General features: G+C 43.0%; 2 protein-coding genes and 1 pseudogene across 2 annotated transcripts in view; all 3 read right to left on the bottom strand.

Annotated features, from left to right (window-relative positions):
- Nucleotides 1-5,032, bottom strand: part of VTA1 (vesicle trafficking 1) — a 42,809-nt gene extending 37,777 nt beyond the window's left edge. The window contains exon 1 of the mRNA XM_066615212.1: nucleotides 4,826-5,032. Coding sequence (XP_066471309.1) covers nucleotides 4,826-4,934 — 109 coding nt within the window. The 5' untranslated portion in view covers nucleotides 4,935-5,032. The remainder of the gene's footprint in view (nucleotides 1-4,825) is intronic.
- Nucleotides 5,033-15,631: 10,599 nt separating this feature from the next.
- Nucleotides 15,632-15,785, bottom strand: LOC136638363 (U2 spliceosomal RNA; annotated as a pseudogene).
- A 127-nt stretch (nucleotides 15,786-15,912) lies between these two features.
- Nucleotides 15,913-19,630, bottom strand: GJE1 (gap junction protein epsilon 1). The gene is made up of 3 exons (XM_066622749.1): nucleotides 19,592-19,630; nucleotides 17,754-17,936; nucleotides 15,913-16,308 (listed from the first exon to the last, which is right to left on the bottom strand). The coding sequence occupies exons 1-3, from the start codon at nucleotides 19,628-19,630 to the stop codon at nucleotides 15,913-15,915; spliced, it is 618 nt and encodes a 205-aa protein (XP_066478846.1).
- Between the last annotated feature and the right edge of the window lie 6,917 nt (nucleotides 19,631-26,547).

Raw genomic sequence — 26,547 nt, 5'->3', positions numbered from 1 at the left:
GGTCACTTTATACACTGTTTTCACTAATCCATATGCCATTCTTCAAGACAAACAGGTAGGACTTATTCTTAAGTGTTTCTACTGTGAACACACCCCAGTAACAGAGAACCATAAGAACAGTGACTATGCAACAACGAAAACTTTGGTATCATTTAAGCAGCTCTGAAAGCAAGGCAGCTGAGAGTTTTGATATAAGGCAATTAATTTCTTATCCTGTTCCACCTTCTTTGGCCAGCCCATTCCTTTTATATTATGTGCCGCTCAGAACAAAGTTTACTCTTAAAAGTCATACAATTCCTGGCATAGAGAATTGAAATTTCATTACTATCAGGTAATCTATCAAAAGTAAAAATGATATGATACATAATACCAGAGTGTAACACACCTTTCCGGGGCAGCTCTAGCAATTAGAAAAATACTGTTATCTTTAAGAATCCAGTTTAAGCAAGTTCTACTATTCTGATCAGTCATGAGGCAAATAGAAAATGGAATGAAACTGTAGGATGGTTAATGAACTAGCAAACCTATGCATGTTTCTCTTTCTTGCATGCCCACCTAAATGCAAAAGTCCCTGGTTTGTTAAAACAACTTCCTGTCAAAATTCACAAACCATGATTGAAGTGTTCCCAACAAAACAATGTATCAGATCAGGACCAAACTATTGTGGTGGACTAACTGAGCCCAAAGCATCCTTGTACTATCATGGCGCAGGAATGAAATAACTAAAAATAAGCAATGAAATATGAAACAAAGATATAAATTTCAAGAAATGTTGAAACTGGAAGAAACAAACACACTGCCCAACCAATTGTGCCCTGGGGTGTTTTTTTTTTTTTTTTTGGGGGGGGGGGGGGGAATTAACAGAATTGAATCTGCAGCAACCTAACTATATATTTGTTTTTGACTACTTATTTCTTCAGCAGTATACCATGATAAAAGTCCTATGCATCCTTCATTGGGAGTATGTCCCACTGAATTTAGTGGGTCTTGCTTCTGTGTAAACATATTCATTGGCATCATTCACTCTCGGAAGACTATGGTATCGCGCTCTGAATGGTGGCTCTGGAACAGAATGTCCTCTCCAGAGCGCAAAGCCTGGGTAAAGTAGATATGGAGGATAGACTGTTTCCCATGCAGCAAATTCCCCCTCTCCACATCGAGTTGTACGAAAAACGAGTTGTACGAGTAAGGTTATCAGATACAAAGGGGGCAGAGTTGTTGGCATCCTTCAGTCTCGGAAGACTATGGTATTGCGCTCTGAATGGTGGTTCTAGAACAGAGTGTCCTCTCTAGTGCGCGAAGCCTGGGTAAAGTAGATATGGGGGATAGACTGTTACCCATGCAGCAAATTCCCCCTCTCCACATCGCTGAAATGGTCCAATGGAAAGGCAGAGGCCAATACGGTTGGTTCCAGCGGCGTCTCAGGAGCTGCCAGAACGTGACTGTGTTCAGCCATGAACTGCCTCAGGGACTCCGGCTCCGGATTTTGCCTCGAGGTTGACTCCTGAAGCCTTTTCCATAACTGGATGTAGCCACAAGGCAGTGGAGGTTTGGGATCAGAGGTTTCCTTCTCTCAGATGAGCTGCCTTCCCAGGCTATCGAGTTCCATCTACCCGGTGGTTGTTTAGTCGCCTCTTATGACAAGTACAGCCAAACTGAGGGCCTATTCTTATCCCCCAGCCCCCAGGGGTGACATCTGGGATGTCAAGACTTGCCAGAATTGGATTAAAGTGAGGGAGAGGTGCGCATAGGCAGCCTCACTCTTTCTTCCCAGATTCCATCTTGCTCCAATGGCAGGACAAAAGTCGAGACAGTTGGAGATGGGCTGGGCGCAGTGGTTGACCAGGGTGTCTTTTGTGTCTTGCCGTGCTCTTAGCATACCACGTCACTTGCAGAAACTGCCCTCATGACCGTTGGTCCTATTCTAGTTGGTCTCATCTGCTCAATCCGCCGGAGACTGTCTTCACATGCTCGGGATAGACAAGTCCCAATCCCGCTGAAGATCAATGACCCGACGGCTACCCTCAACCTGGTTTGGCCAGCCTGTCGAAGCTGTTGCCCAGGGTGTGGCTGCTGCACGTGCTACAGCTACTGGGAGCCACAGGTGAGAGCTGAGTGACAGGTGGGGACCAAAGGTGGATGAGCTGCCCTAAAAGGACAGGGCATGCCCCTACACCAGAGATACTATGTAAACCCAGAGGTAAACATATAGGATGAACAGTAATAGTTAACTTAAAAGCATTATTTGTATCACGTCTACCCCAGCAGACAAAATATCCCAGAATTGTTTAAGATTATTTCTGAAAAACAACAAAAATCAAAGGTTTATATGAACTGAAGCAATCTTCTCAACCGTTTCACATTTGTCTCTTGATTGTCTGTTTTAAAACAGATTATTTCATTTGACAAAGACAGAGAAATGTGAGGGAAGCAAGAAGAGTCAGAGCATGTACTCTCTGTACAAAGGCCTTAACATCATTTTGCTGGAGCAATAAGCTTGGCAAATTGCCCAATCCCTGAACCAAATACTTGAAGATGTTCTTTATTCTGCAGTATTTCAAAATACATTTCCAACAGTATGAATAATGCTGGTTTAGTAATCAAATAGGAATGCTATCACACTATCTTAAAATTATATCTTTCAGCAAGGAACAGTCTGTTGGGCATATTAAGAAATTATAAGGTCAAAAGGCTAAGAACAGGCCGCCAATACCAGAAGCTGTGAGACAGCACTATGAGTAACAGGAAAGTATGACTGGAGAGTACTGATTTGTGTTCTATCAATATGCAGAAGGAGGAAGAGCAGCAATAAAAGGTATTACTCATAGTTTTAAGACTGAAGTTAGCTGCTAGTCCTAGAGAAAAAAAGTTGCTAGACCAGTGGTTCCCAAACTGTGAGTCGGGACCCACGGGTGGGTTCCAACCTGATTTTTGGTGGGTTGTCAAAGGGTGATCAAAAGATAAGACAACTGCCTCAAGCCCTGAATAAAAAAACTCTCATACTATAGCTGCTAATTACCCTGCAAAGAGCTCAGCTGCTGCAGTTTGCAAGCATGTGTAAATATACATGCTTGCCATAGGGAGCCATAGGGAGGCACATGTTTGTTTTTCTCTGGTTATTACTACTTAGATCTTTTTTAAAAGTCTGGTAAACCTAGGTGGGTCCCAGCAAGTAGCCATTTTCATCCACTGTGCCATGGCACACTGGTGTGCTGTGAGTGTCCTACAGGTGGGCCAAAAGAATTTGGGGGTAGGTCATTATTAGTAGGACCACTGGGGGATGTGAGCCTCCCAGCAACAGCATGGTGTGCCCCAACAATTGTCATAAAACCGATGGTGTGCCTTGACAATTTCAGTACCTTGTCAGTGTGCCATGAGATGAAAAAGATTGAAAATCACTGTGACAGAGTGTCGTATAAAAATGTGGGTCCTGGTGCTAAAAAATTTGGGAATCACTGTGCTAGATTGTTGGACATGACTTATTTCAAAACCACACAGCAGCAGGTAATTTTTCACAAAGCAATGCCCTGCTGCCCTGTGCCTTTTGGAGCGAGCCAAAGAGCAGATTAGGAACATTTTATTTCTTTACTCAGTGTGTGGTTGGTCTGTGGAACTCCTTGCCACAGCAAGTGGTGACGGCATCTGGCCTGGATGCCTTTAAAAGGGGATTGGACAAGTTTCTGGAGGAAAAATCCATTACGGGTTACAAGCCATGATGTGTATGTGCAACCTCCTGGTTTTAGAAATGGGCTATGTCAGAACGCCAATGCAAGGGAGGGCACCAGAATGCAGATCTCTTGTTATCAGGTGTGCTCCCTGGGACATTTGGTGGGCCGCTGTGAGATACAGGAAGCTGGACTAGATGGGCCTATGGCCTGATCCAGTGGGGCTGTTCTTATGTTCTTATTTGCCTACTGTGAACCATTGGGATCAGGAGTACTGTATGCAACAGACAGAAAGAGGCTGGGAACACACAATAGCGTAACAAGATTAAGGAGGAAAGACAGCAGTGAGGCCACAGACCTGACACACAAGATTCCAGTCTGCTTTTACAGAACAGTCATGCCCCACACCTGGCCTAATCACCACTTCAGGTGGTATGGGAACCTATGGGAAGCACCACTGGAAATAAGAAGTGATGACATCAGTGCCAGTTACTTCCAGATTGGGAGGCCAGATGCAACGTGACCACCAGTGAGAGGCGCAGGGTGGACGGGAGGGCTTCTTTGAGTGCCAAAAAGCATGCCCTGGAGCCTCCTAGTGCAGTCAGTCGTGTCACACTCCTGATGTCGCTGAGAGGCAGCTGGGGTCTTGCGAGTACCACCAGGCACCACCTCAAGTGCCACTGGTGGTGCCTGTGCCACAGGCTGAAAACCACCAGTTTTACCCACTAACATGAACCCAAAAAGCATGCAGCCAAGCTGCATTTTGCTGTGGAGGCCCCAAAAGCACTCTGCACATGCTCCAAACACAACAGCCCTGTGAGGTAGGCCAGCCCTATGCTGCAAGTGGGTGCTCAGCCAAAGCAAGCACAAGAGGTGCCTGCTGGGGCCTGGGCTTTCACCAAACACGCTCGCGACACCCAGTCAGGCCTTGCTCTTCTCCTCCCCCCCATGGACTGAGAACACACCTTCGCAAGGGGGGGCTGTGGCGCCAAGCGCGCATGCGCCCTGAGAGGCGGCGGTTGGAACGTTGGGGGGAGGCGAAGTCCCTCCAATGGCCCCTCCTAGTTCCTCGCGCTCAAGAAGTGGGAGGGGGAGGGTGGGGGAGCCTCTGAAGTTCGAAGTGGGCGTGGCCCGGCAGGCCGTTAACGCCCCTCACTTACAATAATAGGCCACCACAGGCTCCCGCTTGTCCAGCTCCTGCGCGGTTCTCAGGTAGTGCTGCACAGCCTTGAGCTGAGGGGGCAACGGCGGGAGACCCGAGGCCGCCATAGCACTATAGACTCCGCTGAGGAGGGGCAGCTCGGCTCCAGGCGCAACGACTCCCCTTATTATTCACCATCCAATCGTCGAACCGGCACACTTCCGCTTCCGGCGAGGCGGGGACGACTGCGCATGCGCACTGGAGCGCGAGCAGGTGGTGCTGCAACGGCGACATCTAGTGAGCAGGGGAGGGAAGTGCAGGCAGGGAGCGAAGTCGTGACTGCGTTCCAACTCAACTTCCGGTTCCCAGGCACAGGTGGCAGAGCCTTCCATGTGCGGGGCAGAGCAGTGGGAGGCTCCCACTTACCCAAAGCAGAGGGCAGGGCAGGGCAAGGCAGGCTGGAGTGACTTTCCCTCTGGCAGGGCTCATACCCTTTGCCACAGCAGGACTCCTGTGCTTTGGAACGTATCAGGGTGGAAATTCACACACTGAAGGCCCCTTCCTAAGCAGGTCTACTCAGAACTAAGTCCTATTGTGTTCAATGGGACTTACTCCCAAGAAAGTGAGGATAAGATTGCAGCCTGAGAGAAACTTGGGCTGTGCCTGCGATAAGAACATCAGGACAGCCCCACTGGATCAGGCCATAGACACATCTAGTCCAGCTTCCTGTATCTCAAAGCGGCCCACCAAATGCCCCAGGGCGCACACCAGATAACAAGAGACCTCATCCTGGTGCCCTCCCTTGCATTGGCATTCTGACATAGCCTATTTCTAAAATCAGGAGGTTGCGCATACACATCATGGCTTGTAACCCGTAATGGATTTTTCCTCCAGAAACTTGTACAATCCCCTTTTAAAGGCGTCCAGGCCAGACGCCATCACCACATCCTGCGGCAAGGAGTTCCACAGACCAACCACATGCTGAGTAAAGAAATATTTTCTTTTGTCTGTTCTAACTCTACCAACACTCAATTTTAGTGGATGTCCCCTGGTTCTGGTGTTATGTGAGAGTGTAAAGAGCATCTCTATCCACTCTGTCCATCCCCTGCATAATTTTGTATGTCTCAATCATGTCCCCCCTCAGGCGCCTCTTTTCTAGGCTGAAGAGGCCCAAACGCCGTAGTCTTTCCTCATAAGGAAGGCGTCCCACCCCGTAATCATCTTAGTCGCTCTGTTTTGCACCTTTTCAATTTCCACTTTCTTTTTTAAGATGCGGCGACCAGAACTGGACACAATACTCCAGGTGTGGCCTTACCATCGATTTGTACAAAGCCATTATAATATGTATTAGCCATTTTGTTCTCAATACCTTTCCTAATGATCTCAAGCATAGAATTGGCCTTCTTCACTGCTGCCGCACATTGGGTCCACACTTTCATTGACCTGTCCACCACCACCCCAAGATCTCTCTTCTGATCTGTCACAGACAGCTCAGAACTCATCAGCCTATATCTAAAGTTTTGATTTTTTTGCCCCAATGTGTATGACTTTACACTTACTGACATTGAAGCACATCTGCCATTTTGCTGCCCATTTTGCCAGTTTGGAGAGATCCTTCTGGAGCTCCTCACAATCACTTCTGGTCTTCACCACTTGGAAAAGTTTGGTGTCGTCTGCAAACTTAGCCACCCTCACTGCCCAACCCTGTCTCCAGGTCATTTATGAAGAGGTTGACGAGCACTGGTCCCAAGACAGATCCTTGGGGCACACCACTTTTCACCTCTCTCCATTGTGAAAATTGTCCATTGACACCCACTCTCTGTTTCCTGGTCTTCAACCAGTTCTCAATCCAGGAAAGGACCTGTCCTCTAATTTCCTGTCTGTGGAGTTTTTTCAGTAGCCTTTGGTGAGGGACCGTGTCAAACGCCTTCTGAAAATCCAGATATATAATGTCCACGGGTTCTCCCGCATCCACATGCCTGTTGATCTTTTCAAAGAATTCTATAAGGTTCATGAGGCAAGACTTACCCTTACAGAAGCCATGCTGCTTCTCCCTCAGCAAGGCTTGTTCATCTATGCGTTTTGAGATTCTATCTTTGATGAGGCATTCCACCACCTTACCCGGTATAGATGTTAGGCTGATCGGCCTATAGTTTCCCAGGTCCCCCCTCTTTCCCTTTTTAAAGATTGGTGTGACATTTGCTATCCTCCAATCTTCTGGCACCATGGTCGTTTTGAAGGACAAGTTGCATATTTTAGTCAAGAGATCAGCAACTTCATTCTTCAATTCCTTAATAACTCTTGGGTGGATGCCATCAGGGCCCGGAGACTCATTGATCTTTAATTTATCAATGAGGTCTGAAACATCTTCTCTTTTCACATGTATCTGACTTAATTCCTTGGTCAGGAGGGCCGTTCGGGCAGCGGTATCTGCCGGAAGTCTTCTGCCGCGAAGACAGATGCAAAGAACTCATTTAATTTCTCTGCCATTTCTAAGTCTCCTTTTATCTCCCTTTCCCTCCCTCACCATCCAGAGGGCCAACCGCTTCTCTGGCAGTTTCCTGTTTCTAACATATTTGAAGAAGCTTTTATTATTCCCCTTAATGTTGCTGGCCATGTGTTCCTCATAGTCTCAGCTTGCTGGGTGTCTAATGTTTGCTGTGGCTTTTTAAGGAGGCACTACACTGCAACTCAGTGGTCCTCAAACTTTGTAGCGCCGGGATCCACTTTTGTCAATGTCGGGACCCACCTGGGTTTACCAGACTTTAAAAAAAAGGTCTAGAAAGATATAATTTTATTTATTTATAATAACCAGAAAAAAACACCCTCAAACTATTTCTCTATATTTACACAAACTTGCAAACTGTAGAAGCTGAGGCTACAGTCTTATGCACACTTACCTTGGAGTAAACCCTATTGACAGTAATAGGGCTTACTTCTGAGTAGACATGCATAGGATTGGGTTCGCAGGCTGCAATCCTAGCCACACTTTCCTGGGAGTAAGCCCCATTGACTCTACTGGGACTTACTTCTGAGTAGACATGCATAGGATTAGGCTCTGAGCTCTTAGTCAGCAGCTACAGCATGGGTGTCAGACATAAGGCCTGGGGTTGGATGCAGCCCGCTGAAGTTTTTTATCGGGTCCTCGGGCTCTCAGCTGCTGGTCAGTGTTGAGGTGGCACTGCTGAAAGGACAGCCCACATGATAATCGGGTTCTCCCACAACTTGAAATATAACCAAGGTTTGCATAGTTTCTCTTCTGTCATTTGCAGCTAATGAGTTCCTAAGAAAAAGTGTTTAAATGTGGTTTTGACCTGTTTAATGACATCACTTCCTGCCTAATGACATCACCTCTGGCCCTCAGCAGGCATCATGAATGCTGTTTGGCCTGCTATATGAAACAAGTTTGGCACCCCCTGAGCTACAGTATCTGGCTTTTTAATAGTCTCAAGGCTTGAGGCAATTGGTTATATGATCTTTCCATCATCCTTTGGGGACCCACAAAAAATCAGGTCACAACCCACCAGTGGGTCCTGACCCACAGTTTTAGAACCACTGTTGTAACTTAACATGTTTGTTGTAATGATACCAAAACGTTGTGTTTTTTATTCCCTAAATTAGGAAAAACGAGTTGTACGAGTAAGGTTATCAGATACAAAGGGGGCAGAGTTGTTGGCATCCTTCAGTCTCGGAAGACTATGGTATTGCGCTCTGAATGGTGGTTCTAGAACAGAGTGTCCTCTCTAGTGCGCGAAGCCTGGGTAAAGTAGATATGGGGGATAGACTGTTACCCATGCAGCAAATTCCCCCTCTCCACATCGCTGAAATGGTCCAATGGAAAGGCAGAAGCCAATACGGTTGGTTCCAGCGGCGTCTCAGGAGCTGCCAGAACGTGACTGTGTTCAGCCATGAACTGCCTCAGGGACTCCGGCTCCGGATTTTGCCTCGAGGTTGACTCCTGAAGCCTTTTCCATAACTGGATGTAGCCACAAGGCAGTGGAGGTTTGGGATCAGAGGTTTCCTTCTCTCAGATGAGCTGCCTTCCCAGGCTGACGAGTCCCATCTACCCAGTGGCTGTTTAGTCGCCTCTTATGACAAGTACAGCCAAACTGAGGGCCTATTCTTATCCCCCAGCCCCCAGGGGTTAAAGGGGGCAAGTACCTATACCTTAACCATTATACAGAATAGGGAATTTGGACAGGTGCAGCTCAAGATGGAAGAGTTTAAAAAACTGCACCTGTCCAAATTCCCTCTTCTGTACAATGGTTAGGCACTCTGCCCACCCCCCAGTTTGAATCTGGTAACCCCACCCTTCAGGATGGTCTTGGAGTCTCTAGAAAGCCACAATGATCTTCAGGGGACTGCTGGAAGTAATTCCTGGAGATGCTAATAGGGCCTCCAGGAATTGCCAATATTCCATCATAACAGGAGAACCAAATTTCCAGGAGTAGCTTGCCACTGTTTGCAACCCTATATATGTGGCTAAAAGGCAGGATGGGGGCAGAACTGAGGATCCTGAGGCAGGATGGGGGCAGAACTCCTGTGCCTTTGAAGGGTTATGGTAGGCAAAAATGAAATGTGTACACAGCCTTCCCTATCATGAAAACACTGTGGTTATGAAAGCATTTGTTATAGAGCATTTCAAAGACAGAAAAACTTTTCCTAGTGACACTTAGCCTTCAGTGAGTAATTGTACCCCACTAGAAAGCTTACCCCTTCCTCTAACATGGTGCATGTATCAAATGTGTGCTTTAGAACTGAAATGGACATAAAGGGGACAATGGGTGAAGCACTTACCCAGGTAAGCATTCCATGAATGATACTACCAGCATAATTTGCGTTCCACCTTTCCACAAACAATTATGCCCAAAGCAGCTGAGGTAGCAGTGAGAATGGCAACATATAACATCAACGGTTGCAACAACAATTTTCAGAAATAAACGCTTTTACCACCTGACTCAGTTCATCCAGTTAGCAGCATACCTGTAGCGAATCTCCTGGGCCATTATGATGACCTGCTAACTTCACATGTGAATGGCCAGGATGGTGAATTGGTTGTGTCATTAATTTACAGAATTTGCTGCCACAAGATACAGTGATTGCCACTAGCCTTGTTGGCTTATTAGTAAAGGCTAGTTGTCAAGAGGATTGTTCTCCCAGGATTAGAGGCAGTATGCCTCTGACTACCAGGTTGCAGGGCCAGGAGCATTGAGAGAGATGGGGGGATGCCTTCATCTCCTGCTTCTAAACTATCTAGAGGTATCTGGCTGACCATTGTAGGAGGATGATGCTTGATTAGATGGCCACCTGATCAAGCTGGGCTCCTTGTGTTCTTAAGTCTGTTATTCATTTGACAATTTTTGTATGTTTTTCTGTGTTACCTATCTTCTCATATTTACCCATAGGCAGCAGGCCAACTACTTTTTTCCTGCCAGAGTTTCACTTTAATAACCAATGAAGAAGCAAGTAAGGAACTTTTGGCAAGCAAACTAACTTTGTGGGGAGAAGGCACAATAATTTCAAAATGCTTTTTGTTGTTTGACATAAATTCCTACATATTTCCATCACTCTGGTCTTGCAGATGGAGGTGTCTAATAGGAAACAGAGGTGAGGACTGTTTCCAACTTCTGCTCTTCATATCTTTTTAAATACAGAGAATGGCAAGGAGTGAGGCAGTCATTAATTCAGAGTGAAAAGGTTCCAATTCCTTGTTTTGTGTTGGAGCAACTTGGCACTCTCCCTGCTTCCTTCAATTCTTTACTCCTTACTAGTACACAAGCTTGTGTGTTTCAAAGGAAGGGAAGAGGGTAATGGTCTTGCTGAGGTCAAGAACGTAATATTCAGCTGCTAGCTGTACATTCCATTGCTAAGCAAATTACTGGTGTATAATTTAAACTGTTCATATTGTTCTGGGTTTTTTTTAAATTTATTTTTAATTAACACACACAGACATACAAGCATACGAGTATAACATACATTTGGGAGTGCTAAATACCATATACCATTACTCACTAATCATACTATATCTCCTAATCTACTACTCATCTACTTCTGCCTCTTATTAGTTTATCCATTTATTTATATAATATATACTAAATTTTCCCTAATGCCCTGTACTATATTTTCTAAATTTTTATTCTATCAAACATAAACTTACTTTAATTACTCATTAATATTAAAACAAAATAATCTAATTACCAAAGTATAACAACATATAAAACAATTCTTCCATCTACTTCTAACTCTTCTACTCATTTATATATTTCTTATATCAAATATAATAGATTTTTCCTAATTCCCTATAATATCTTTTCTAAATATTCACTTTTTATCATCTCAACTAGTTCAATTACTCATTAATATCAAATAATAGTAATCTATTTTCCAAATTATAATAAAACCAACACTCTTATATGTTCTTTACTATTCTCCAATCTAATTCTCCAATCTGATTACATTTTTTTCTTTAACATAATAACCACCGATAAAACAATTCATCCGCACGCTAACATTTCCAGCTATTTTTTCTAATTCATTCTAATTCATATATATCAATTTTGTATATATTTATATTTTTAAGTAAATTTAAACTAGTTATTAACTAAATAAAATCCTCCAATTTTCTTTAACCCTCAGGTTTCTTTCTTTCTTTCTTTTCTCCCGTAATATCTTTAATAATTTATCTCCATAACAGAATCCAATAAGCCCACACTTTCTTGTATAAGGTATGTTCATTCTTCCAATTAACTGGGATATGTTTTCTTCTTCTTGTTCCAACAAATTTTGTGCACGCATGTTACTCTGTCCATCTTCTCTATTTCAATCTCCATCAGCATTGCCTCTAGATCCTGTTGATTTTCCACTCTTCTAATTTCTGTATCCACTCTTCTGATGAAGATTTCATCCCTCACCATCCTCTTTTCCGCTTTCTCCTTCTGTTTATCTTCTGTTTTCTTCACATCTTCCAATTGCTCCTTGCACACATCTATCTGTTGAGAGAGAGTCTTTAAATTGGCTTGAATCTGCAAGGACCAACTCAACTGCTGTCTTTTCGTTGTGAGTAATTTTTCCAAATTTTTGAGAATCATTTGAGTCCAAATATCTGGAACAGGCTCCATCTTGCAATTTCTCTCTAAACCACAAGATGTCCACAGCGTACTATTCTCCTTACTTCCACCACATGTTTTTTCAGTCAGGCATTTTTTGAATTTTTCTTACAGATAACAGTGTGATTAATTGAGAAAAACAAAACAAAAGAAACAGTCTCAAGGAGACAAAACTCTTTGAAGTCTAATAACAAATTAGTAATTCTGGATTTTAGTCCACACACCAAATTATATTTATAATTATAATCCACGACCGATTTATTCCACTACAAAGATAAAGAGCATTCTCAACATCCTTAAAAAGTTTCTCATTAACACCTTCAGTGTATCCAGGGCTTTTAGCCAAATCAGTCAATCAAAGCCGGAGACAATATTAACACATACTTATCTTAAATTTCCAACTTAAAGTTTACGCTTCATGCTTTTTCTTCCATATGGTATCTTAGCACGGAGCCAGCAGCTTGATTGCAGACACTGCACCTCCCTCAATACTGTCCCTGACGATTAGGTTTCCAAGAAGAAAGCCCCCCCCCCACCCGGGCTTTCAAAATCTCTGGCACCTGCACCATGGAAAGATCTTATCTCTCCTGATAAAGATCTTCAGATCTTCTTCAGACCTGCAGTTTTTGGGGGGAAAACAGACTGTCTCTCAGGAGCCCCTGGAGACATGTCTGTTCATCCACTGTTGGCTCCTCTTCCTCCCATATTGTTCTGGTTTTAGCAGCATCAGTCCACATAGGTTTTATACAGAATGAAGCCATTTCAGAATCTAGAATGATGCTTCTGAAGCCATGCCAGGCGGTGAGAGCAATGCAGAGGAGATGCCTCTGTATTGCTCTTGTTGCCTGGAAAGACTCTAAAAGCAAGGTGGAGGGGCAACTTACATGGCTCGTTGGGGTGACTGCAAAACTTACCATTTGTCCCCTCCCCAGGAAACGCCACTGGGCAGATCTCCTGCATTTCCTTTTTGCTTCCATATTTTTTCTATTTGTACAGTATAAATCAACAATTTTTAATAGTACATATGTCTTCAGTGCACCTTTAGTTGAATCGCTATACGTGGTAGCACCGTGTCCTTGCAGCTTCTCCCTTGGGTTAATGGGGAGCTTGTAACAATAAGTGAATCTTGACTATGAATGATTGTCAGATCATTTAGTTCAATGGAGTTTATTTCTTCATGCACAGGGATAAAGCCCAGTCTTTTTGTTTTTGACACATTGGTCAAATACCATTTGAAATTTCCAAGAAGGTCCGGGCATGAATATCCAGCCTTCCTCTGTTGTTTGCCCCTTTAGAATCTGGCATTCCATACATTACATCAGTTTATGGAGGTTTCATTTATCTTTATGGCTGGTAGCAGTGAAAAAAAGCAGCTGGTATTTGGTTAGTCTTCCTAAAGCTAGTAAGGCATCCTGGTATATTTTTCCTGAGGTATCTTGTACCTTTAGCTTTGCTAAATGATGCTCACAGGAGCAATACTGCTGATGAATTGTTGATGAGTGATGGTGAAGAGACTGCAAAAATGCAAATAACTTTTTGAGATAGTGTTTGAGAGCAGAGCCTGCTTTTAGAGTCCTCCACTTTTTCCTGGAGGAGTGTGTATGTATTTTAACAGCTGTGTGGCATGCAGAAATTCAATTGGTGAAGCTTTTTCTGTGCCAACATTGCAAACTTTTCACCTGGTTTTCTTACCTGTCATGTATCTGTTGGGAACTCAGCTAGAAAAAGTCACGGCCTTTCAAAACAAAGTGGGCAAGAATAGCATTGGAATGTCATAACTCTTGTCTTTTTTGGTAGGGCTTCTGTGCCCTCATGAAAGCACACAAGCTGCTCCTCATGGAACAGTCACCTACACAGAAATCTGATGGGTTTAGGTATTATCACCATTCACACTCTCATTTTATTTTAACTGGAATAGGCCTCCATTCACTTAGATGTGCTTTTTGTGCATGCAAGCATGCGTACATGCACACAGAAATATTGACCATCTTGGTATGCATAAAAAGTGTTTATTGTACCTGAGATTGTACATTAAATTTGAAACAAACAGCTTCTATAGAAACATGGATGGATACTTGATAAAACAATAATACAGTACATGTTTAGCAACTGAACAAAAGACTCTAAACAATTTAAAGTAGGTTTGCCAATTGAACAAACAGAAAAAAGCTCATGTCTGCTAGGCAACAGTCTTACAGTCCAATCCCATGCATGTCTACTCAGAAGTAAGTCCCATTATAGTCAATGGGGCTTACTCCCAGGAAATGGTGGATAGGATTGGGCTGTGAGGTGTAGGAATGAGCAGGTAAAGCTTTTGGGACATGAAGATAAGTTACTGCCTTGATCTGTTAATTTCTGCTGATCAAGCTGGTGTTAAAAATGCAGGTGCTTATAAAAATGCTGGCAAACCTCATTTACAGCTTTTTTCCCCACAGGTGGGACTTGAAAGGCTCACATAAAATGTTACATATGGCCATGTAGAAAAAATAAAACATTCAACTAGTATGAATCATATTAGAAATCAGAATCACAAATACATATTTTGGATCAATATAGGAAGGCACTGATCCACTTCTTACCCACTAAATACAGCAGAACTGATTTTATTACTGATTAGTAAGTTTCCAGAATGGATTGGTCAGATATCTGGTGGAGCTGATATGATGACATTGCTTCAAAAACAGGTTCAAATTCCTGTTTCCTACTCATCTTACAGTGCAATCCTACTCATATTTACTCAGAAGTAAATCCTATTGAGTTCAATAGAACTTAGGTACTCCCTGTTAAGTGTGTACCGGATTGCTGTTTAGAAACCCACAAGGTGATCTTGGGCAAGTAACTTTCTTGTAATCTAAACTACTGCATGGAGTTTTTTGGAATGAAGTGGCCACTCTGAATCATTTGGATGAAGGATGCCTTGCAGCTGTTTATCACAGTAGCTTGGGATCTCTCCTAGGGTTTTGAAAAGATAGTTTTCCAGCATCTATTCCTCAAGACATTTCCTTACCTTTTAAAATTATGTACATCATATTTTGAAAAGGGTACAGGCTACCATTGCACTAGTGACATGATAAGGTGTTGGATATGCTGCCTAGTATAGCTTTCACCCTTGTCTTCCCTGGCAACCAATCAAAATATTTTTTGATTGAAGATTGAAAGCTCCCCCTATGTGTGTACATACATGCATAATAAATACAGGATTTATTTGCACAATTAATAAACACATTACTCATTTGTTGCACATGATTCACACTTCTTAACGTGTGGTTGTACTTCTTTTAATAAGCATCTAGAATTTCTGGCCGTGCAAAAATTTTGAGCCTATCTCATCCCAGATAATAACAGTGTATCCACTGTTATGCTTGCTTGCAGTGTATTTGGGAATGTCACAGGCTATTCTAAGTAGTATTATTTTTGATGAACAACACAACTTTACACATAGCTGTGAACTCCTTTTTAAAATTATTTTATCAAAGTTTTTACATTTCATATTTGAAAGTAGAATTTTAGGACACATTTCTGGTATTTCAAGTACATGTTTCTAGTAAATTTGCTTTAAGTAGTGCGAGAGATTGGATTTTTATATAGCCTGTTCCTGATCTTTACAGTGTGATCCTAAGCATCTATTCAGAATGAAGTCTCATTGAGCTTAACAGACCCTTGTTTTATTTAATGGATCAATAGCCAACTTTAGGCACATTTACTTGCATTGCAGGCACTTAACTTCAGGTGTTCTTCAGACCACATGCTGTGATCCTAAACTGTCATACTAGTGTGTAAGTTCCACTGAACTCTCAAATTCTGGGTAAAAACAATCATAAATTGGAATTTCCTACACTACACTTGATCTTAGCCAAAAGGCTGAGAAGCAATTTCCTATAGAAATATGCAAATGCTTAAAGAAAGCCCCACCAGGCTTAAAGAAAATGATTTGTATACAAACTCAATTGTATAAAAATGCCTGATGATAAACAAATAGGAGTTCATTATAATAAGCAGCTTATTGGTTGGGTGAGAAGCCCAGCCTTCTACACAAGATCTCAAAAATCTCTGCAATACATAACAAAATTGTAATCACTGTGAATGTATACATAGCAAAAAGGAAGATAGTCTTTTCAAAGTGTTCTGGTACCAAGCATCTGGTAATATTAAACTTTTTATCAAGGGCTCCTGCATCACATTTGTAGAGGGGATTCACCTGGAAACCAAAGAGCTGACTCTGGAGCCAAAAAGCCACAACCTCAAGGATGATCCTTAACAGAACAGAGAGAATATAAAAAACGGTGTAGGCAGGCCTTGGGAGGATATCTTCCTGAGCGATGCTTTTACATGCAGCATAAAGATGGAAAATGGCTCCAGGTACCAGTACGGTCACTAGCTGTAAAGCCCAGAATACCTAAAGTGTAGCAGAAACTTGACTGTCAGATAATTTACAACTGTTCTGCACTAACCGATAAGAGACATCCATCTGAGTGGTTTGTGACATTTTTCTTCTATTTATTGTAGATTATTTTAGAATATCATTTTATATGAAAAGTTATTAAACTTTATTTTTTAAAAAATATTCTTTAGCTAGGATCCAAACTTACCACTGGGCTTGTGGAAGCTCCTTCCGTAAGTGGAAGGGGTCCTTACATGAGCGTAACTCTCCTTCTGTGAACAGAAGAAGATTCCACAAGTAAGGAATCCTTGCTTCAGAGTAAGGGAAACTGGGTACACGTTGTACGCATAAAACTAGTACCTTTGTATATGGGAACTGTAGACTACAACACATGGTACTGGAACAGCAATGGACTTGAGTATGTGAAAAGATAGCTGGGATTTTATAAGATTAATTATAGGAAGTGCAGCTGTGCAAAAAGAACCAGCTGTGCAAAAAGAACCAGACCAGACAAATTTTCCATGGCCTGTCACCAAGGTGATTTAAATGCTTCACCTAATTTGGAGGGGGGGGGTAGGGTGAGATTTCACACCTCTTCAAAGGAGATGCAGTGATGGGGCTGCACCTAACAGGAAAAAAAATATGAGGTGCACTTTAGGAAGACATTGGTATAGCAAATATTTCCAGTACATTCAAGCTGCACGCTGTAAGAAACGCCAGTGCTGACTTGACAGAAATAAAACTATGTTTTATGTACATGTTTATATAATCCAAAAGGGGATTGCATGAACTGCTACAAAACAAAAAAAATTTTAAAATGTGGCCAGTAATAGGGTAAAGAGGCAAATGTATTGCATAAGAAAACAAGCCACTGTATTTCATGCTTTATTCAAGCTCTTCATTGTTGTATGTTACAATGGAGTCTGTTATATTGAGGAAACTAAGGCTGCAATCATATCCACACTTTCCTGGGAGCAAGTCGCATTGAGTAGACACGGTTAGGATTGTGGTGTAACACTGCAGCCAGTTTCATGATTTCTCTTACACACTAGACTAAGAAGTATTCTATACATTACGAAAAATTCACTAAGGTGGTAGCAACCTGGGCTGTATCACTTCAGACTGCAAATTGGGGAGTATTGTTCTTTTGAATGTCACACATATAAAAACACAGTCTGTAAGTAGTAAACTAGCACATAAGGGAAGTGATGATCCATATGCTTCATCCATATGTGTTTCTTTTCTACAGATAGGGAAATTTTAAGAACCTATATGACAGAGCATTCAAAAATTGTAATTCCCCACTTGCAAAGTGGTGCAGTCCATTCCAAATTCTACCACATCAGTCTGCTAATCTCATTCTGGGCAGAGTTTAGTTTGGCTCTAAATCTTTATGGACATTTTGTTTACCAAAATAGACTAATAATGAATTCCTCTTATAATAAAAGAAAAATATTTACCTGTGGGGTAATGGGCCTAAACTGGTTGTAACAGAACAGATTAACTTCCCGCTTGTCTGGTTCACAGCTGAAGTGTAAGGCTTCGTTCCCATAAACTGCAAAGCCCAAAACGCCAAGGAAGAACATTCGTACCGAGCCAAAGAAGAGCGTATGGAAATGGCCAATCACTGTTGGAGGTCTAAGCTGGAAGAATCATATGGAAATTCAGTACAAAGAATGAGCAACAAGTGAAAAACATTCTCCTTTTGCAAGACGTATCCTATTTAAAGATTATAAAATATTTGTTTCTGCCCCTTTCTCCAGGGGTCAAAAGAAAGCTAGGCTATGAAGCATGCACAGCTGGAAATAAGATATAGGATAGGTTAACCACAGCCCTCAACTTTATTGACTAATTAAATAGATCTGCAGTTGTAAAACTCAATGAACTTGTCTATAATGTGCATCCTTGGCCTGAGGCAACCAATCTGATGATATCCTCTTCTGGGGCAAGCAGTCTGTGCTCTGAGCCCGGGGCCAATCAGCAGGCTGCTCTTTGTCACACAGCTACCTATGTCAGGGAGATTACCATCCCATTCACCACCCCCAAAGTCCCAAGGCAGGGTGAGACTTGCCGTTCCCCAGAAGAGATTCTGTTCCCAACCCTCATGATTCTCAGAGCCCTGGTGATTCATGAAAATCGACATGTTATCTTATTAGTGTCTCTGGATGTTCATCAGTGGGCTCTCTCCATGGCAATCCCTCTAGACCCACACTAACTTGCCATTAATAGAAGGTGCCACCCTCTACTGTTAACAGAACAAAGGCCTTTCTGAAGCCACAGTGCAGAGTAGGTGGCACTTCTCACCACCAGGCCAATCTGGGCGAAAGGAAAAAATTAGTGCAGTCCTTGCAAGGACTGTAATCTTATAAAACCTGTTTTGTGGGTATGGAGCTTGCATGAAAGAGAGCCATAGAAGAGTGGGGCTTAGCTAGAACGTTGCTCACCCTCCTGAGTGGTTCTCTGACCTTAGGCTGCATGTTGCCATGGAGCAACCTACATTGGCATCCTGCCTCAGTCCTGAGGCCAGCTGCCCCTCTGCCTCCTAAGTGCCAGACATATAGCTATGTGGGGAAGGAACAGCATGACAGAAACATGATTGCTGGCAGGCTATAGTTATACCTTTTTAACTATCCAAGGCCAAATCTTTGTCTCAGGGGGACATTTTGACATCAGGTCAGGCTCTTGTAACTGTGGTTTATCAGAGGTTACTCAGGAAGGCATTTTGGATTCATGCCAATATTTTTAAATCTGGCCTATATCTTATAAGGACCCTATAAGAGGGTCCTTAAGCTTTTGGTCCAAGGGACTGTTGGAGCACATGCTTATTTTTTTTAGTTCTCTATAAAAAATAAATTGATTAATTACTCAAGCAAACTGTGTTTACCAGATCAATTTGTTTATGACTATAACCTCAGACAAGAACAACTTAGACATCACAGTTTGCTACATATACAGACAAGCCAAGAAATGTAGAGTGTTTCAAATATGGCATCACCTATATCTGCAACAAATACAGTGGTAACATGACCAACAGTTCTTTTCTAGCCTTAAAAATAAATGTTTTGATACTTCAAAGCTGGCATACTTATTACAGAGTAGAATTAAAATGAGCATAGTAGAGGACACTTTTTTTTCCCCGATGGCCAAGTCTACTTCATTTACATTACTGGATTTTGTCTCTCTGGGAAATGCTGTTCTGAGCTTCTGGAAATGGCTAGCAAATCCTTCTTCTGAACCCTGAAACCTCTCCAAGTAATAAGAGGACCCTTCTTTCTCCAGCTTACTCATTCATACTTACACATCCTTCATAGAAGTTCTTGATGTAATTTAAAGACATGTCTTGTAAGATGTTTTCCTAGCGGAACTGTGGAATAATTCCCATGCCTCATTGCCAATTTGCTGTCATCAGGCCCATTCTGATGTGATTGCTCTCCTCTGACCTTTGCTATGGAAAACTCTTGTCACTGCACATTTTGCTTTTTTTCCCTCTGGGGCCCCAATTAACCTTACACTCTCAGGGAGGAAAAAAAAAAGCCAAACAAAAGCTGTGTACATGTGGCCTGGTCTATAATCCCCAATGAACATGGTCAGCAGAAAACCCAATCCATTATCATAAACTAGCAGCCAGCAATACAATAGGATGGCGAACATGCAACGGAGTCAGGCAACAATTCTTGTTGTGCACTAATAGCTAAAAACACATGATATTTCAGGCTTTGCTCCTATGGCTGGTCAAGATAATCACTTTACCATGCCCAGGGTTTAGCACAGGAACAGTGACCTGGCAGGATATGGGGGAGCATGACACGAAATAGGCAGGTGCACTTACTATAAGGAGAGTCATATGTTCAAGGCACTCTTTAGAATCACCTATGAAAACAGCCCTCCAAATAAACAACAACCTCATATAAAACCAATATGAAATTAGGCTTGAGTAAAAGCTACTCTGCTTTGTAAACTGTGCACAGAGGCTGCAGTTCTTTGCACAGTGCTCTGGCAGTAAAACCTGCTAAACTCAATCTGACTTATGTCTCACTAAACATGCATTTTCATGGGCTGGAACATTATTAAAAGGTGAAGCCAAAAATACTGTAGCTTAACATACATTTCAGACAAAATGAAATCAAACTCTTTTGATAGGTTTATTGAGAATATCTGACTAACCAGTATTCATTTTCAAAACTCCCCACCAACAGGATCCCCTTCCTTAAGTCCACATGATCTGAACTCCAAGATCTCATCTATGAACATTCCCTTCCTATTCCAAACTGCCTTATAAACTTGGTTTGAAATAGCCTCTCCTTCTACATTTGCTACTCTTTTTGTTGCCCCACCAGCCTCTTCTTATTCCCCTTTTGCCTTGTTCTATTTTTACCCACTTATGCCTGATTTTTTTTTAATAATCTCAAACTTAGGTCCTAAGTACATTCGATACAGTTTGTCTTTATGACCAAGGATGCCCAGTCTTGCTTTTCTTTCCAGGAGCCTGTGAAAGGAACTAGAAAGCAACCACAAAGACTGGAAGGAGATGAAAGAGATACGCACCAGCCGCAGTCCTGGTGTGGCATTGTTGGGGTGCCCCATTCAGCTGCCTGCTTGTCTCTGTGAATATTCAGGGAGATGAGTTGCAACCATCCTAGAAGGGAACTGCTCCCCTGTCAGACTGAAGAGCTTCACTCGCTGCTATCCCCCGCCCAGAGAACACTCACACAAAGAGAATGAGAGAGGGAAGGGAGGAGGGAGAGCAGCAAAGAGGGAGACAACCCTCACAGTCATCTGCTGATGTCCCCACAGTTGTTGCTCATAGGCTTACCAAACCAGCTCTCGGTACTGAGGCCTACTGTCCATGCCACCAATCACTAGCTCCTATTAGAGTCATAAGTATATCTAGACAAAAAGGGGATCTAGGCTGCAACCCTATGCACACTTTCCTGGGATTAGGCCCCATTGAACACAGTGGGATTTACTTCCAAGTAGATCTCCTTAGGATTGGGCTGCTACCCTTTTACCCTTTGTCATCACATTGATAGGAGAAGTCAGTATGTGTGGTAATGGTTAACTACCATGCATTAAGTGATGGAGTATAGAGCTGGAGTTTCCATAAGAAGAAGAGTTGCTGTGGATTTTGTTGGCAATAGTTTGCCAAATAAAATGGGGCAAGAAAATGGAACCAGTGTGACACAGCTGGAAGAGACAGCTGGGCAGCTAGACAGCTGGAAGAGTTGGCTGCAAGCTTTCCTGCTGTCACAGATTCATTGTGAGATCTTGGGCAGGTCACTCTTTAACTTTTTTAAAAACTCGGATTCACCATTAGTAAAACTGACATGTTTTACTAATGTTTTACTAAACATTAGTAAATGTTTTACTAAACATGTTTTACTAAAACTGTGCCTCACAACAATGTTATTGGGAGGAGTTGCTAAGCACTTTGAAAAAAATTAAAAGCATTACATATATGTGTTTCTCAGGTTTATCAACTGTCTGATAGCAATGTTTCCAGACAGGTAAATTACATTTGCCAGCAGCAATGGGGTGTTGAAGGTGAGCTATCCAACTATTCAGGTGCTCTGGCCAAATCTCTGGACCTGTGCAGTTGACAAGTCTTAAAAAAACTTCAGTGAAACAAGATTGCAGCCAAACCAGCCCAAAACCACATCCCCAAGGGAAGGGAACAAGGGACAGGTGGAAGATGTGCAAACAGTTGGATGCTCCATGCATTCAGCCTGTGCAGAAACAGGTGAGGTGATTATGGGGGCAGGTTATGGGGCAGGGTAGGTCTTAGTGGCAACAGCATGCACTGGAATCCTTTTCCATTTTCCTTGCCTGACATGCCCCCTGCTTCTCCTCAGATGTTTGCCAGCAAAATCAGATGTTTGCACACAAAATTGGTGTGCTCCCTGGGGCATTTGGTGGGCCGCTGTGAGATACAGGAAGCTGGACTAGATGGGCCTATGGCCTGATCCAGTGGGGCTGTTCTTATGTTATGTTCTTATGTTAAAATAGCTGGTATAGGAGACCCATTGATGGTCTGGTGGCCTATAGAGATGTAAGTGAAAACTATTTTTACTTTCTCTCTTGGGGCCATTTGATTGCCCACCTCCATAGTAAGCAGCACATACTCCATCAGTGCTGCCACCCATGACCAACCCCAGCTTGCACCCTATCTGCTCTGACACAAGCTGGGACCATCTGAACTAGCAGCACTGGCAGTTCCAATGTGCATAACAGCAGCATGTAATTTATGGTACCACAGAGGCATTTACGACAGCATGAGGTCCACCATTACAAGTGCTCAATACAATTGATCCACAAGTGTTGTTTATCTGTGGAGATACAGATGATAAAAGGATGTGATTTGTGCATCCATGGATTTTCCTTCAATCCGTCAATGCATATTTACCCATCATTCTGCTGACTTTTCCTTTTCCTATCCACGCATTTTTCTTCTTTTCTCTGGATGGTGCATCTTATGTCCTGAAAGCCTCACTTGTCCCATAGCTTTGGGGTATGGTGATTGGTTCACTTCCTCAAGCAATCTGGATTACTTTGCAAGATCATTTCCCAAGATGCATCGATGCAACTTCAAGTTTGTGGTTATCAATTTTTTTCTCCCCTGCCAGGGCTCCTGCATTGTAACAGCCTCATAAGAGACAGAAATTCAGCTCATGACACATCCTATCACTGCATTTCCACTCTGGAGAAAAATGGAATTTGTCACACAGCTATTAAAGGTGAAACAAATAGGGTCTTCTCTATTCAGAAAAGTCTTGCATCTTATGAGCACCTAAACACAACAAAACAATAGTCTTAAATCAGAGTTTGAATAAAGGCTGCAATCCTTAGTATGTTTACTTGGATGTATCACATTGAATCAGTGCTACATACATCTGAGTAAATGGTTAGGATCAAACAATGTGAAATATAGGCTGCAATCCTATCCACACTTTCCTGGGAGTAAGTCCCATTGAACACAATAGGACTAATTTCTGAGTAGACATGCATAGGATTTTGCCCATAAATATGTTTTTATTTGGGAAGGTTTTATACGTCAGCCAGAGCTCTCTCCTCCTTTACCATCTCCCTTCTTTTTTGGCATCTCAATGGTCTTTGGGTGCAGTCACTATCAGTTGAATGGTTCAATTTGCATTTGTTCAATAGATGTGCCCTGTGACCCAGAAGGTGCTTTGCTATAGTTTTCTGATCATTTTCTTCAGGAGCTATGATTTCAACTGGATTGCATCGACAATTGGCTTAACTTCCCCACTGGCTTGAATTTTTTGACCTTAGAAACATCATTTCATAGTGACCTGAAAGTAATTTGTGGACAATGAGCTGGAAAGTAGATTACTCTGTTACCTGTGCAGATTTATCTAGCAGTCACTGAAATGTTTTTGAACTATGGATCAAGGTAAGATGACACTCTCAATTCAACTTGACGCATTCCTGAAGGCAAGGGAGAAACTCAGAATCTGCCCCCTGGTGGACACCGTGAGTTTCATTTCTCCTTTCTGGGAGATTTCCCAACACATTTTAGGAAATACAAAGAATTCGGTTCCCTGATTGAAGAAAAAACATGTTTTGGCCAATAGGTAAACAATTGGATTTGAAAGGCCTAATTTTGCCCTATGGTTCACTTGAGCTCAGGAGAGACTCAGTACCAGGCACAGTCTGCCTGATCTCATCTGATCTCGGAAGCTAAGCAGGGTCAGGTTTGGTTAGTACTTGGATGGGAGACTACCTGGGGATAACAGGTGCTGTAGGCTTATACCATAGTCTTTGGAGACTGAAGGTTGCCAACCTTGTGTGATGTCTCAGGACAGTCCTGAGCATGTGATGTAATAAAAAAGAAAGAGTGCCTTGGAACATTTTTAGATTGTGAGCCCTTTTGGGACAGGGAGCCATTAGTTATTTGATTTTTCTCTGTAAATCGCTTTGTGAACTTTTAGTTGAAAAGTGGTATATAAATACTGTTGTTATTATTGTTATTATTATTGTTGTTGTTATTATTATTATTATTACTCACATCTAATTTATCAGGTGTGAGCAAATCCTATTTTGATGCAAACTGATGCAGTGGCAACAGGAGATTCTGATCCCAGCCCTGGTAGGAAGCTCATTGTCTCTAACCTAGAATGGTTACATTGATCAAATGGGAAAAGCCCACCCTTTCAAAGCACTTTCACCTCATCCACCCATCCATTTTCTTCACTGGCTTAGAGGATTGGTAGAGGGATGTGATATATGGCTTCAGTGTATGCATGGATATATTCATACCTTCCTGCTGGCTAGTCTCACTTGGTGGGTTCTGCCCCATCACCCTTCTCCCGCCCACTTTTTGTCATTTTTACAGCAGTTGTGCCAAAGTGCTAGGATTTATTGTTTTAATGCAATGCAAAGAGAAGTCAGTTCAGAGCTCTGGGGAAATGATACCATCTAATAAACTATTTAATCCCCCAGGCACACTCCACACTCCGACAAGTTTCTTGCTGTGTGCTGGCCCTTTGTAAACTTAGCTGTTTCACTCTTTCTACCCTTTCAAACTCTAGATCAGCAGGCAGGCAGATCAAGCAACCCTGTTAGGCAGATTAGTGGAAATCCATTAGCATTGAAATCCATGTGCCTTTTATAATAGATATACTGATTATTGCACGCACGCACGCGCACTCTCTCTCTCTCTCTCTCTCTCTCTCTCTCTCTCTCTCTCTCTCTCTCTCTCTCTCACACACACACACACACACACACAAAGAGAGTTTCTCATTCATATAGCATTACATGAAGGCTTTCACAAATAAGAAACTTGCCCATCCATACTAATTCCTAGGGAAGTCATAACTATCACAAGACAACTGGCAAAATTTGTCCCCCCTTCCCATTCAAGTGTCATTCAGTTGGAGGGCAGCAAACAACATTCATTCACCGGAAATCTTCCTCACTGGAGATCTTCAAGCAGAGGCTCTACAAGCACCCGCTGAAGATGCTCTAGGGGTTTTTCCTGCTACAGGCAGGGGGTTGGACTAGATGACCTTTTAGGTCCCGTCCATCTCTATGTTTCTATGAACACCATCCAGATCACCTAAGCTTTGGCTAGTGGCAGTGCTCTCAGAATGGCAGCATAACAATTTTTGTCTCCCCCATTACCAGTTGCATTAGGAGTTTGAGCATTACTTCCCGGAAGGTGCCTTAAGCAAGCACACTCATAGTGCCATCCTACTGACGTTTACTCAAAAGTCACTATGTTCGGTGGGGCTTACTCCCTTGTAACTGTGTTCAGGATTGCAGCCTCTGTTGAGCGTGCATAGGTCAGGGTTGCAGGTCGAAGCTGTAGCCTCTCCTCTTCTGTGTGAACTTGACAAGTCAGCCAGCCATTTCCTCATCTACGATGTCCATACGGGAAAAACAACCTACCTTGCAACCTTGTTGTGGGCAAGCACAGCCTAGTAGAAGGTGCGAAAATCACAGCATTAGCAACAGAGCGAGCAAGAACTAAAGTGGTTCTGTACTGATCTAACAGCCTGATTCTAACAATACTTACTAGGAAATAAGTCCGTTGATTTCAATGGAACTGAAGTTCCAAGGAAGGATATAAATAAGACCCTGCATAGGACTCTGCAACCCCCCCCCCCGCCCGGGGCGCGGTTCAGGACTCAGGAACTGGACAGTTCCCCTCCATTCATCCCACCGAGGGCGATTCTCACTATGTGACAGCCCAATCCCATGCATATCTACTCAGAAGTAAGCCTCGTTCTGTTCAGTGGGGCTTACTCCTAGGTAAGTGTGTTTAGGATTGCAGCCTGAGGCTACAGTACTATCCACACTTTCATGGGAGTAAGCCCCATGGACCCTAATGGAACTTACTTCTAAGTAGACATGCATAAGCTTGGGCTCCGATTGGCTTCCCAATCTGTCCCCCAGTTTGGAGCTGGAGGAGCCCAGCCCTGCAGCTTCACCAGCCCAATCCCCAGCACGTTTCCTCGGAAAGTAAGTCCTGTTTGGTTCCATGGCATGGCTTGCTCCCATACGAGGATCTGAGCCCCAGAGCGCGCCAAGTCTTGCACGTCGACCCACCAGCTTTGTCACGCATGCAGAGACCGTGGGCGCCCGCGGGCAGCCGGGTCCCTCCCGCGTGTCTCGTCCAGGAGAAAAGAGTCTCTCCAGGGAGGCGAGCGAGCGAGCGAGCGGGCGCCCTCCCCTCTCCCCTCTCCCCGCCGTGCCAAGCTCCTGGCTTCCTCGAAGTGCTCCTCCTTGCGGAGGCGG

Source organism: Tiliqua scincoides, chromosome 1 (genome assembly GCF_035046505.1).
Source record: "Tiliqua scincoides isolate rTilSci1 chromosome 1, rTilSci1.hap2, whole genome shotgun sequence".
Lineage (NCBI taxonomy): Eukaryota > Metazoa > Chordata > Lepidosauria > Squamata > Scincidae > Tiliqua > Tiliqua scincoides.
Note: the sequence above shows the minus strand (reverse complement) of the source record. Positions and strands in the feature narration are given on the sequence as shown.

Excerpts from the sequence above, each read along its gene's own strand:
- GJE1 (XM_066622749.1), bottom strand. The coding sequence starts at position 19,630 with ATGTCTTTAAATTACATCAAGAACTTCTATGAAGGATGT. Across the intron at positions 17,937-19,591 it reads AGAACTTCTATGAAGGATGT|CTTAGACCTCCAACAGTGAT; the intron begins GTAAGTATGAAT and ends TGATTCTTCCAG. Across the intron at positions 16,309-17,753 it reads TTAGGCCCATTACCCCACAG|GTATTCTGGGCTTTACAGCT; the intron begins GTAAATATTTTT and ends GCTACACTTTAG.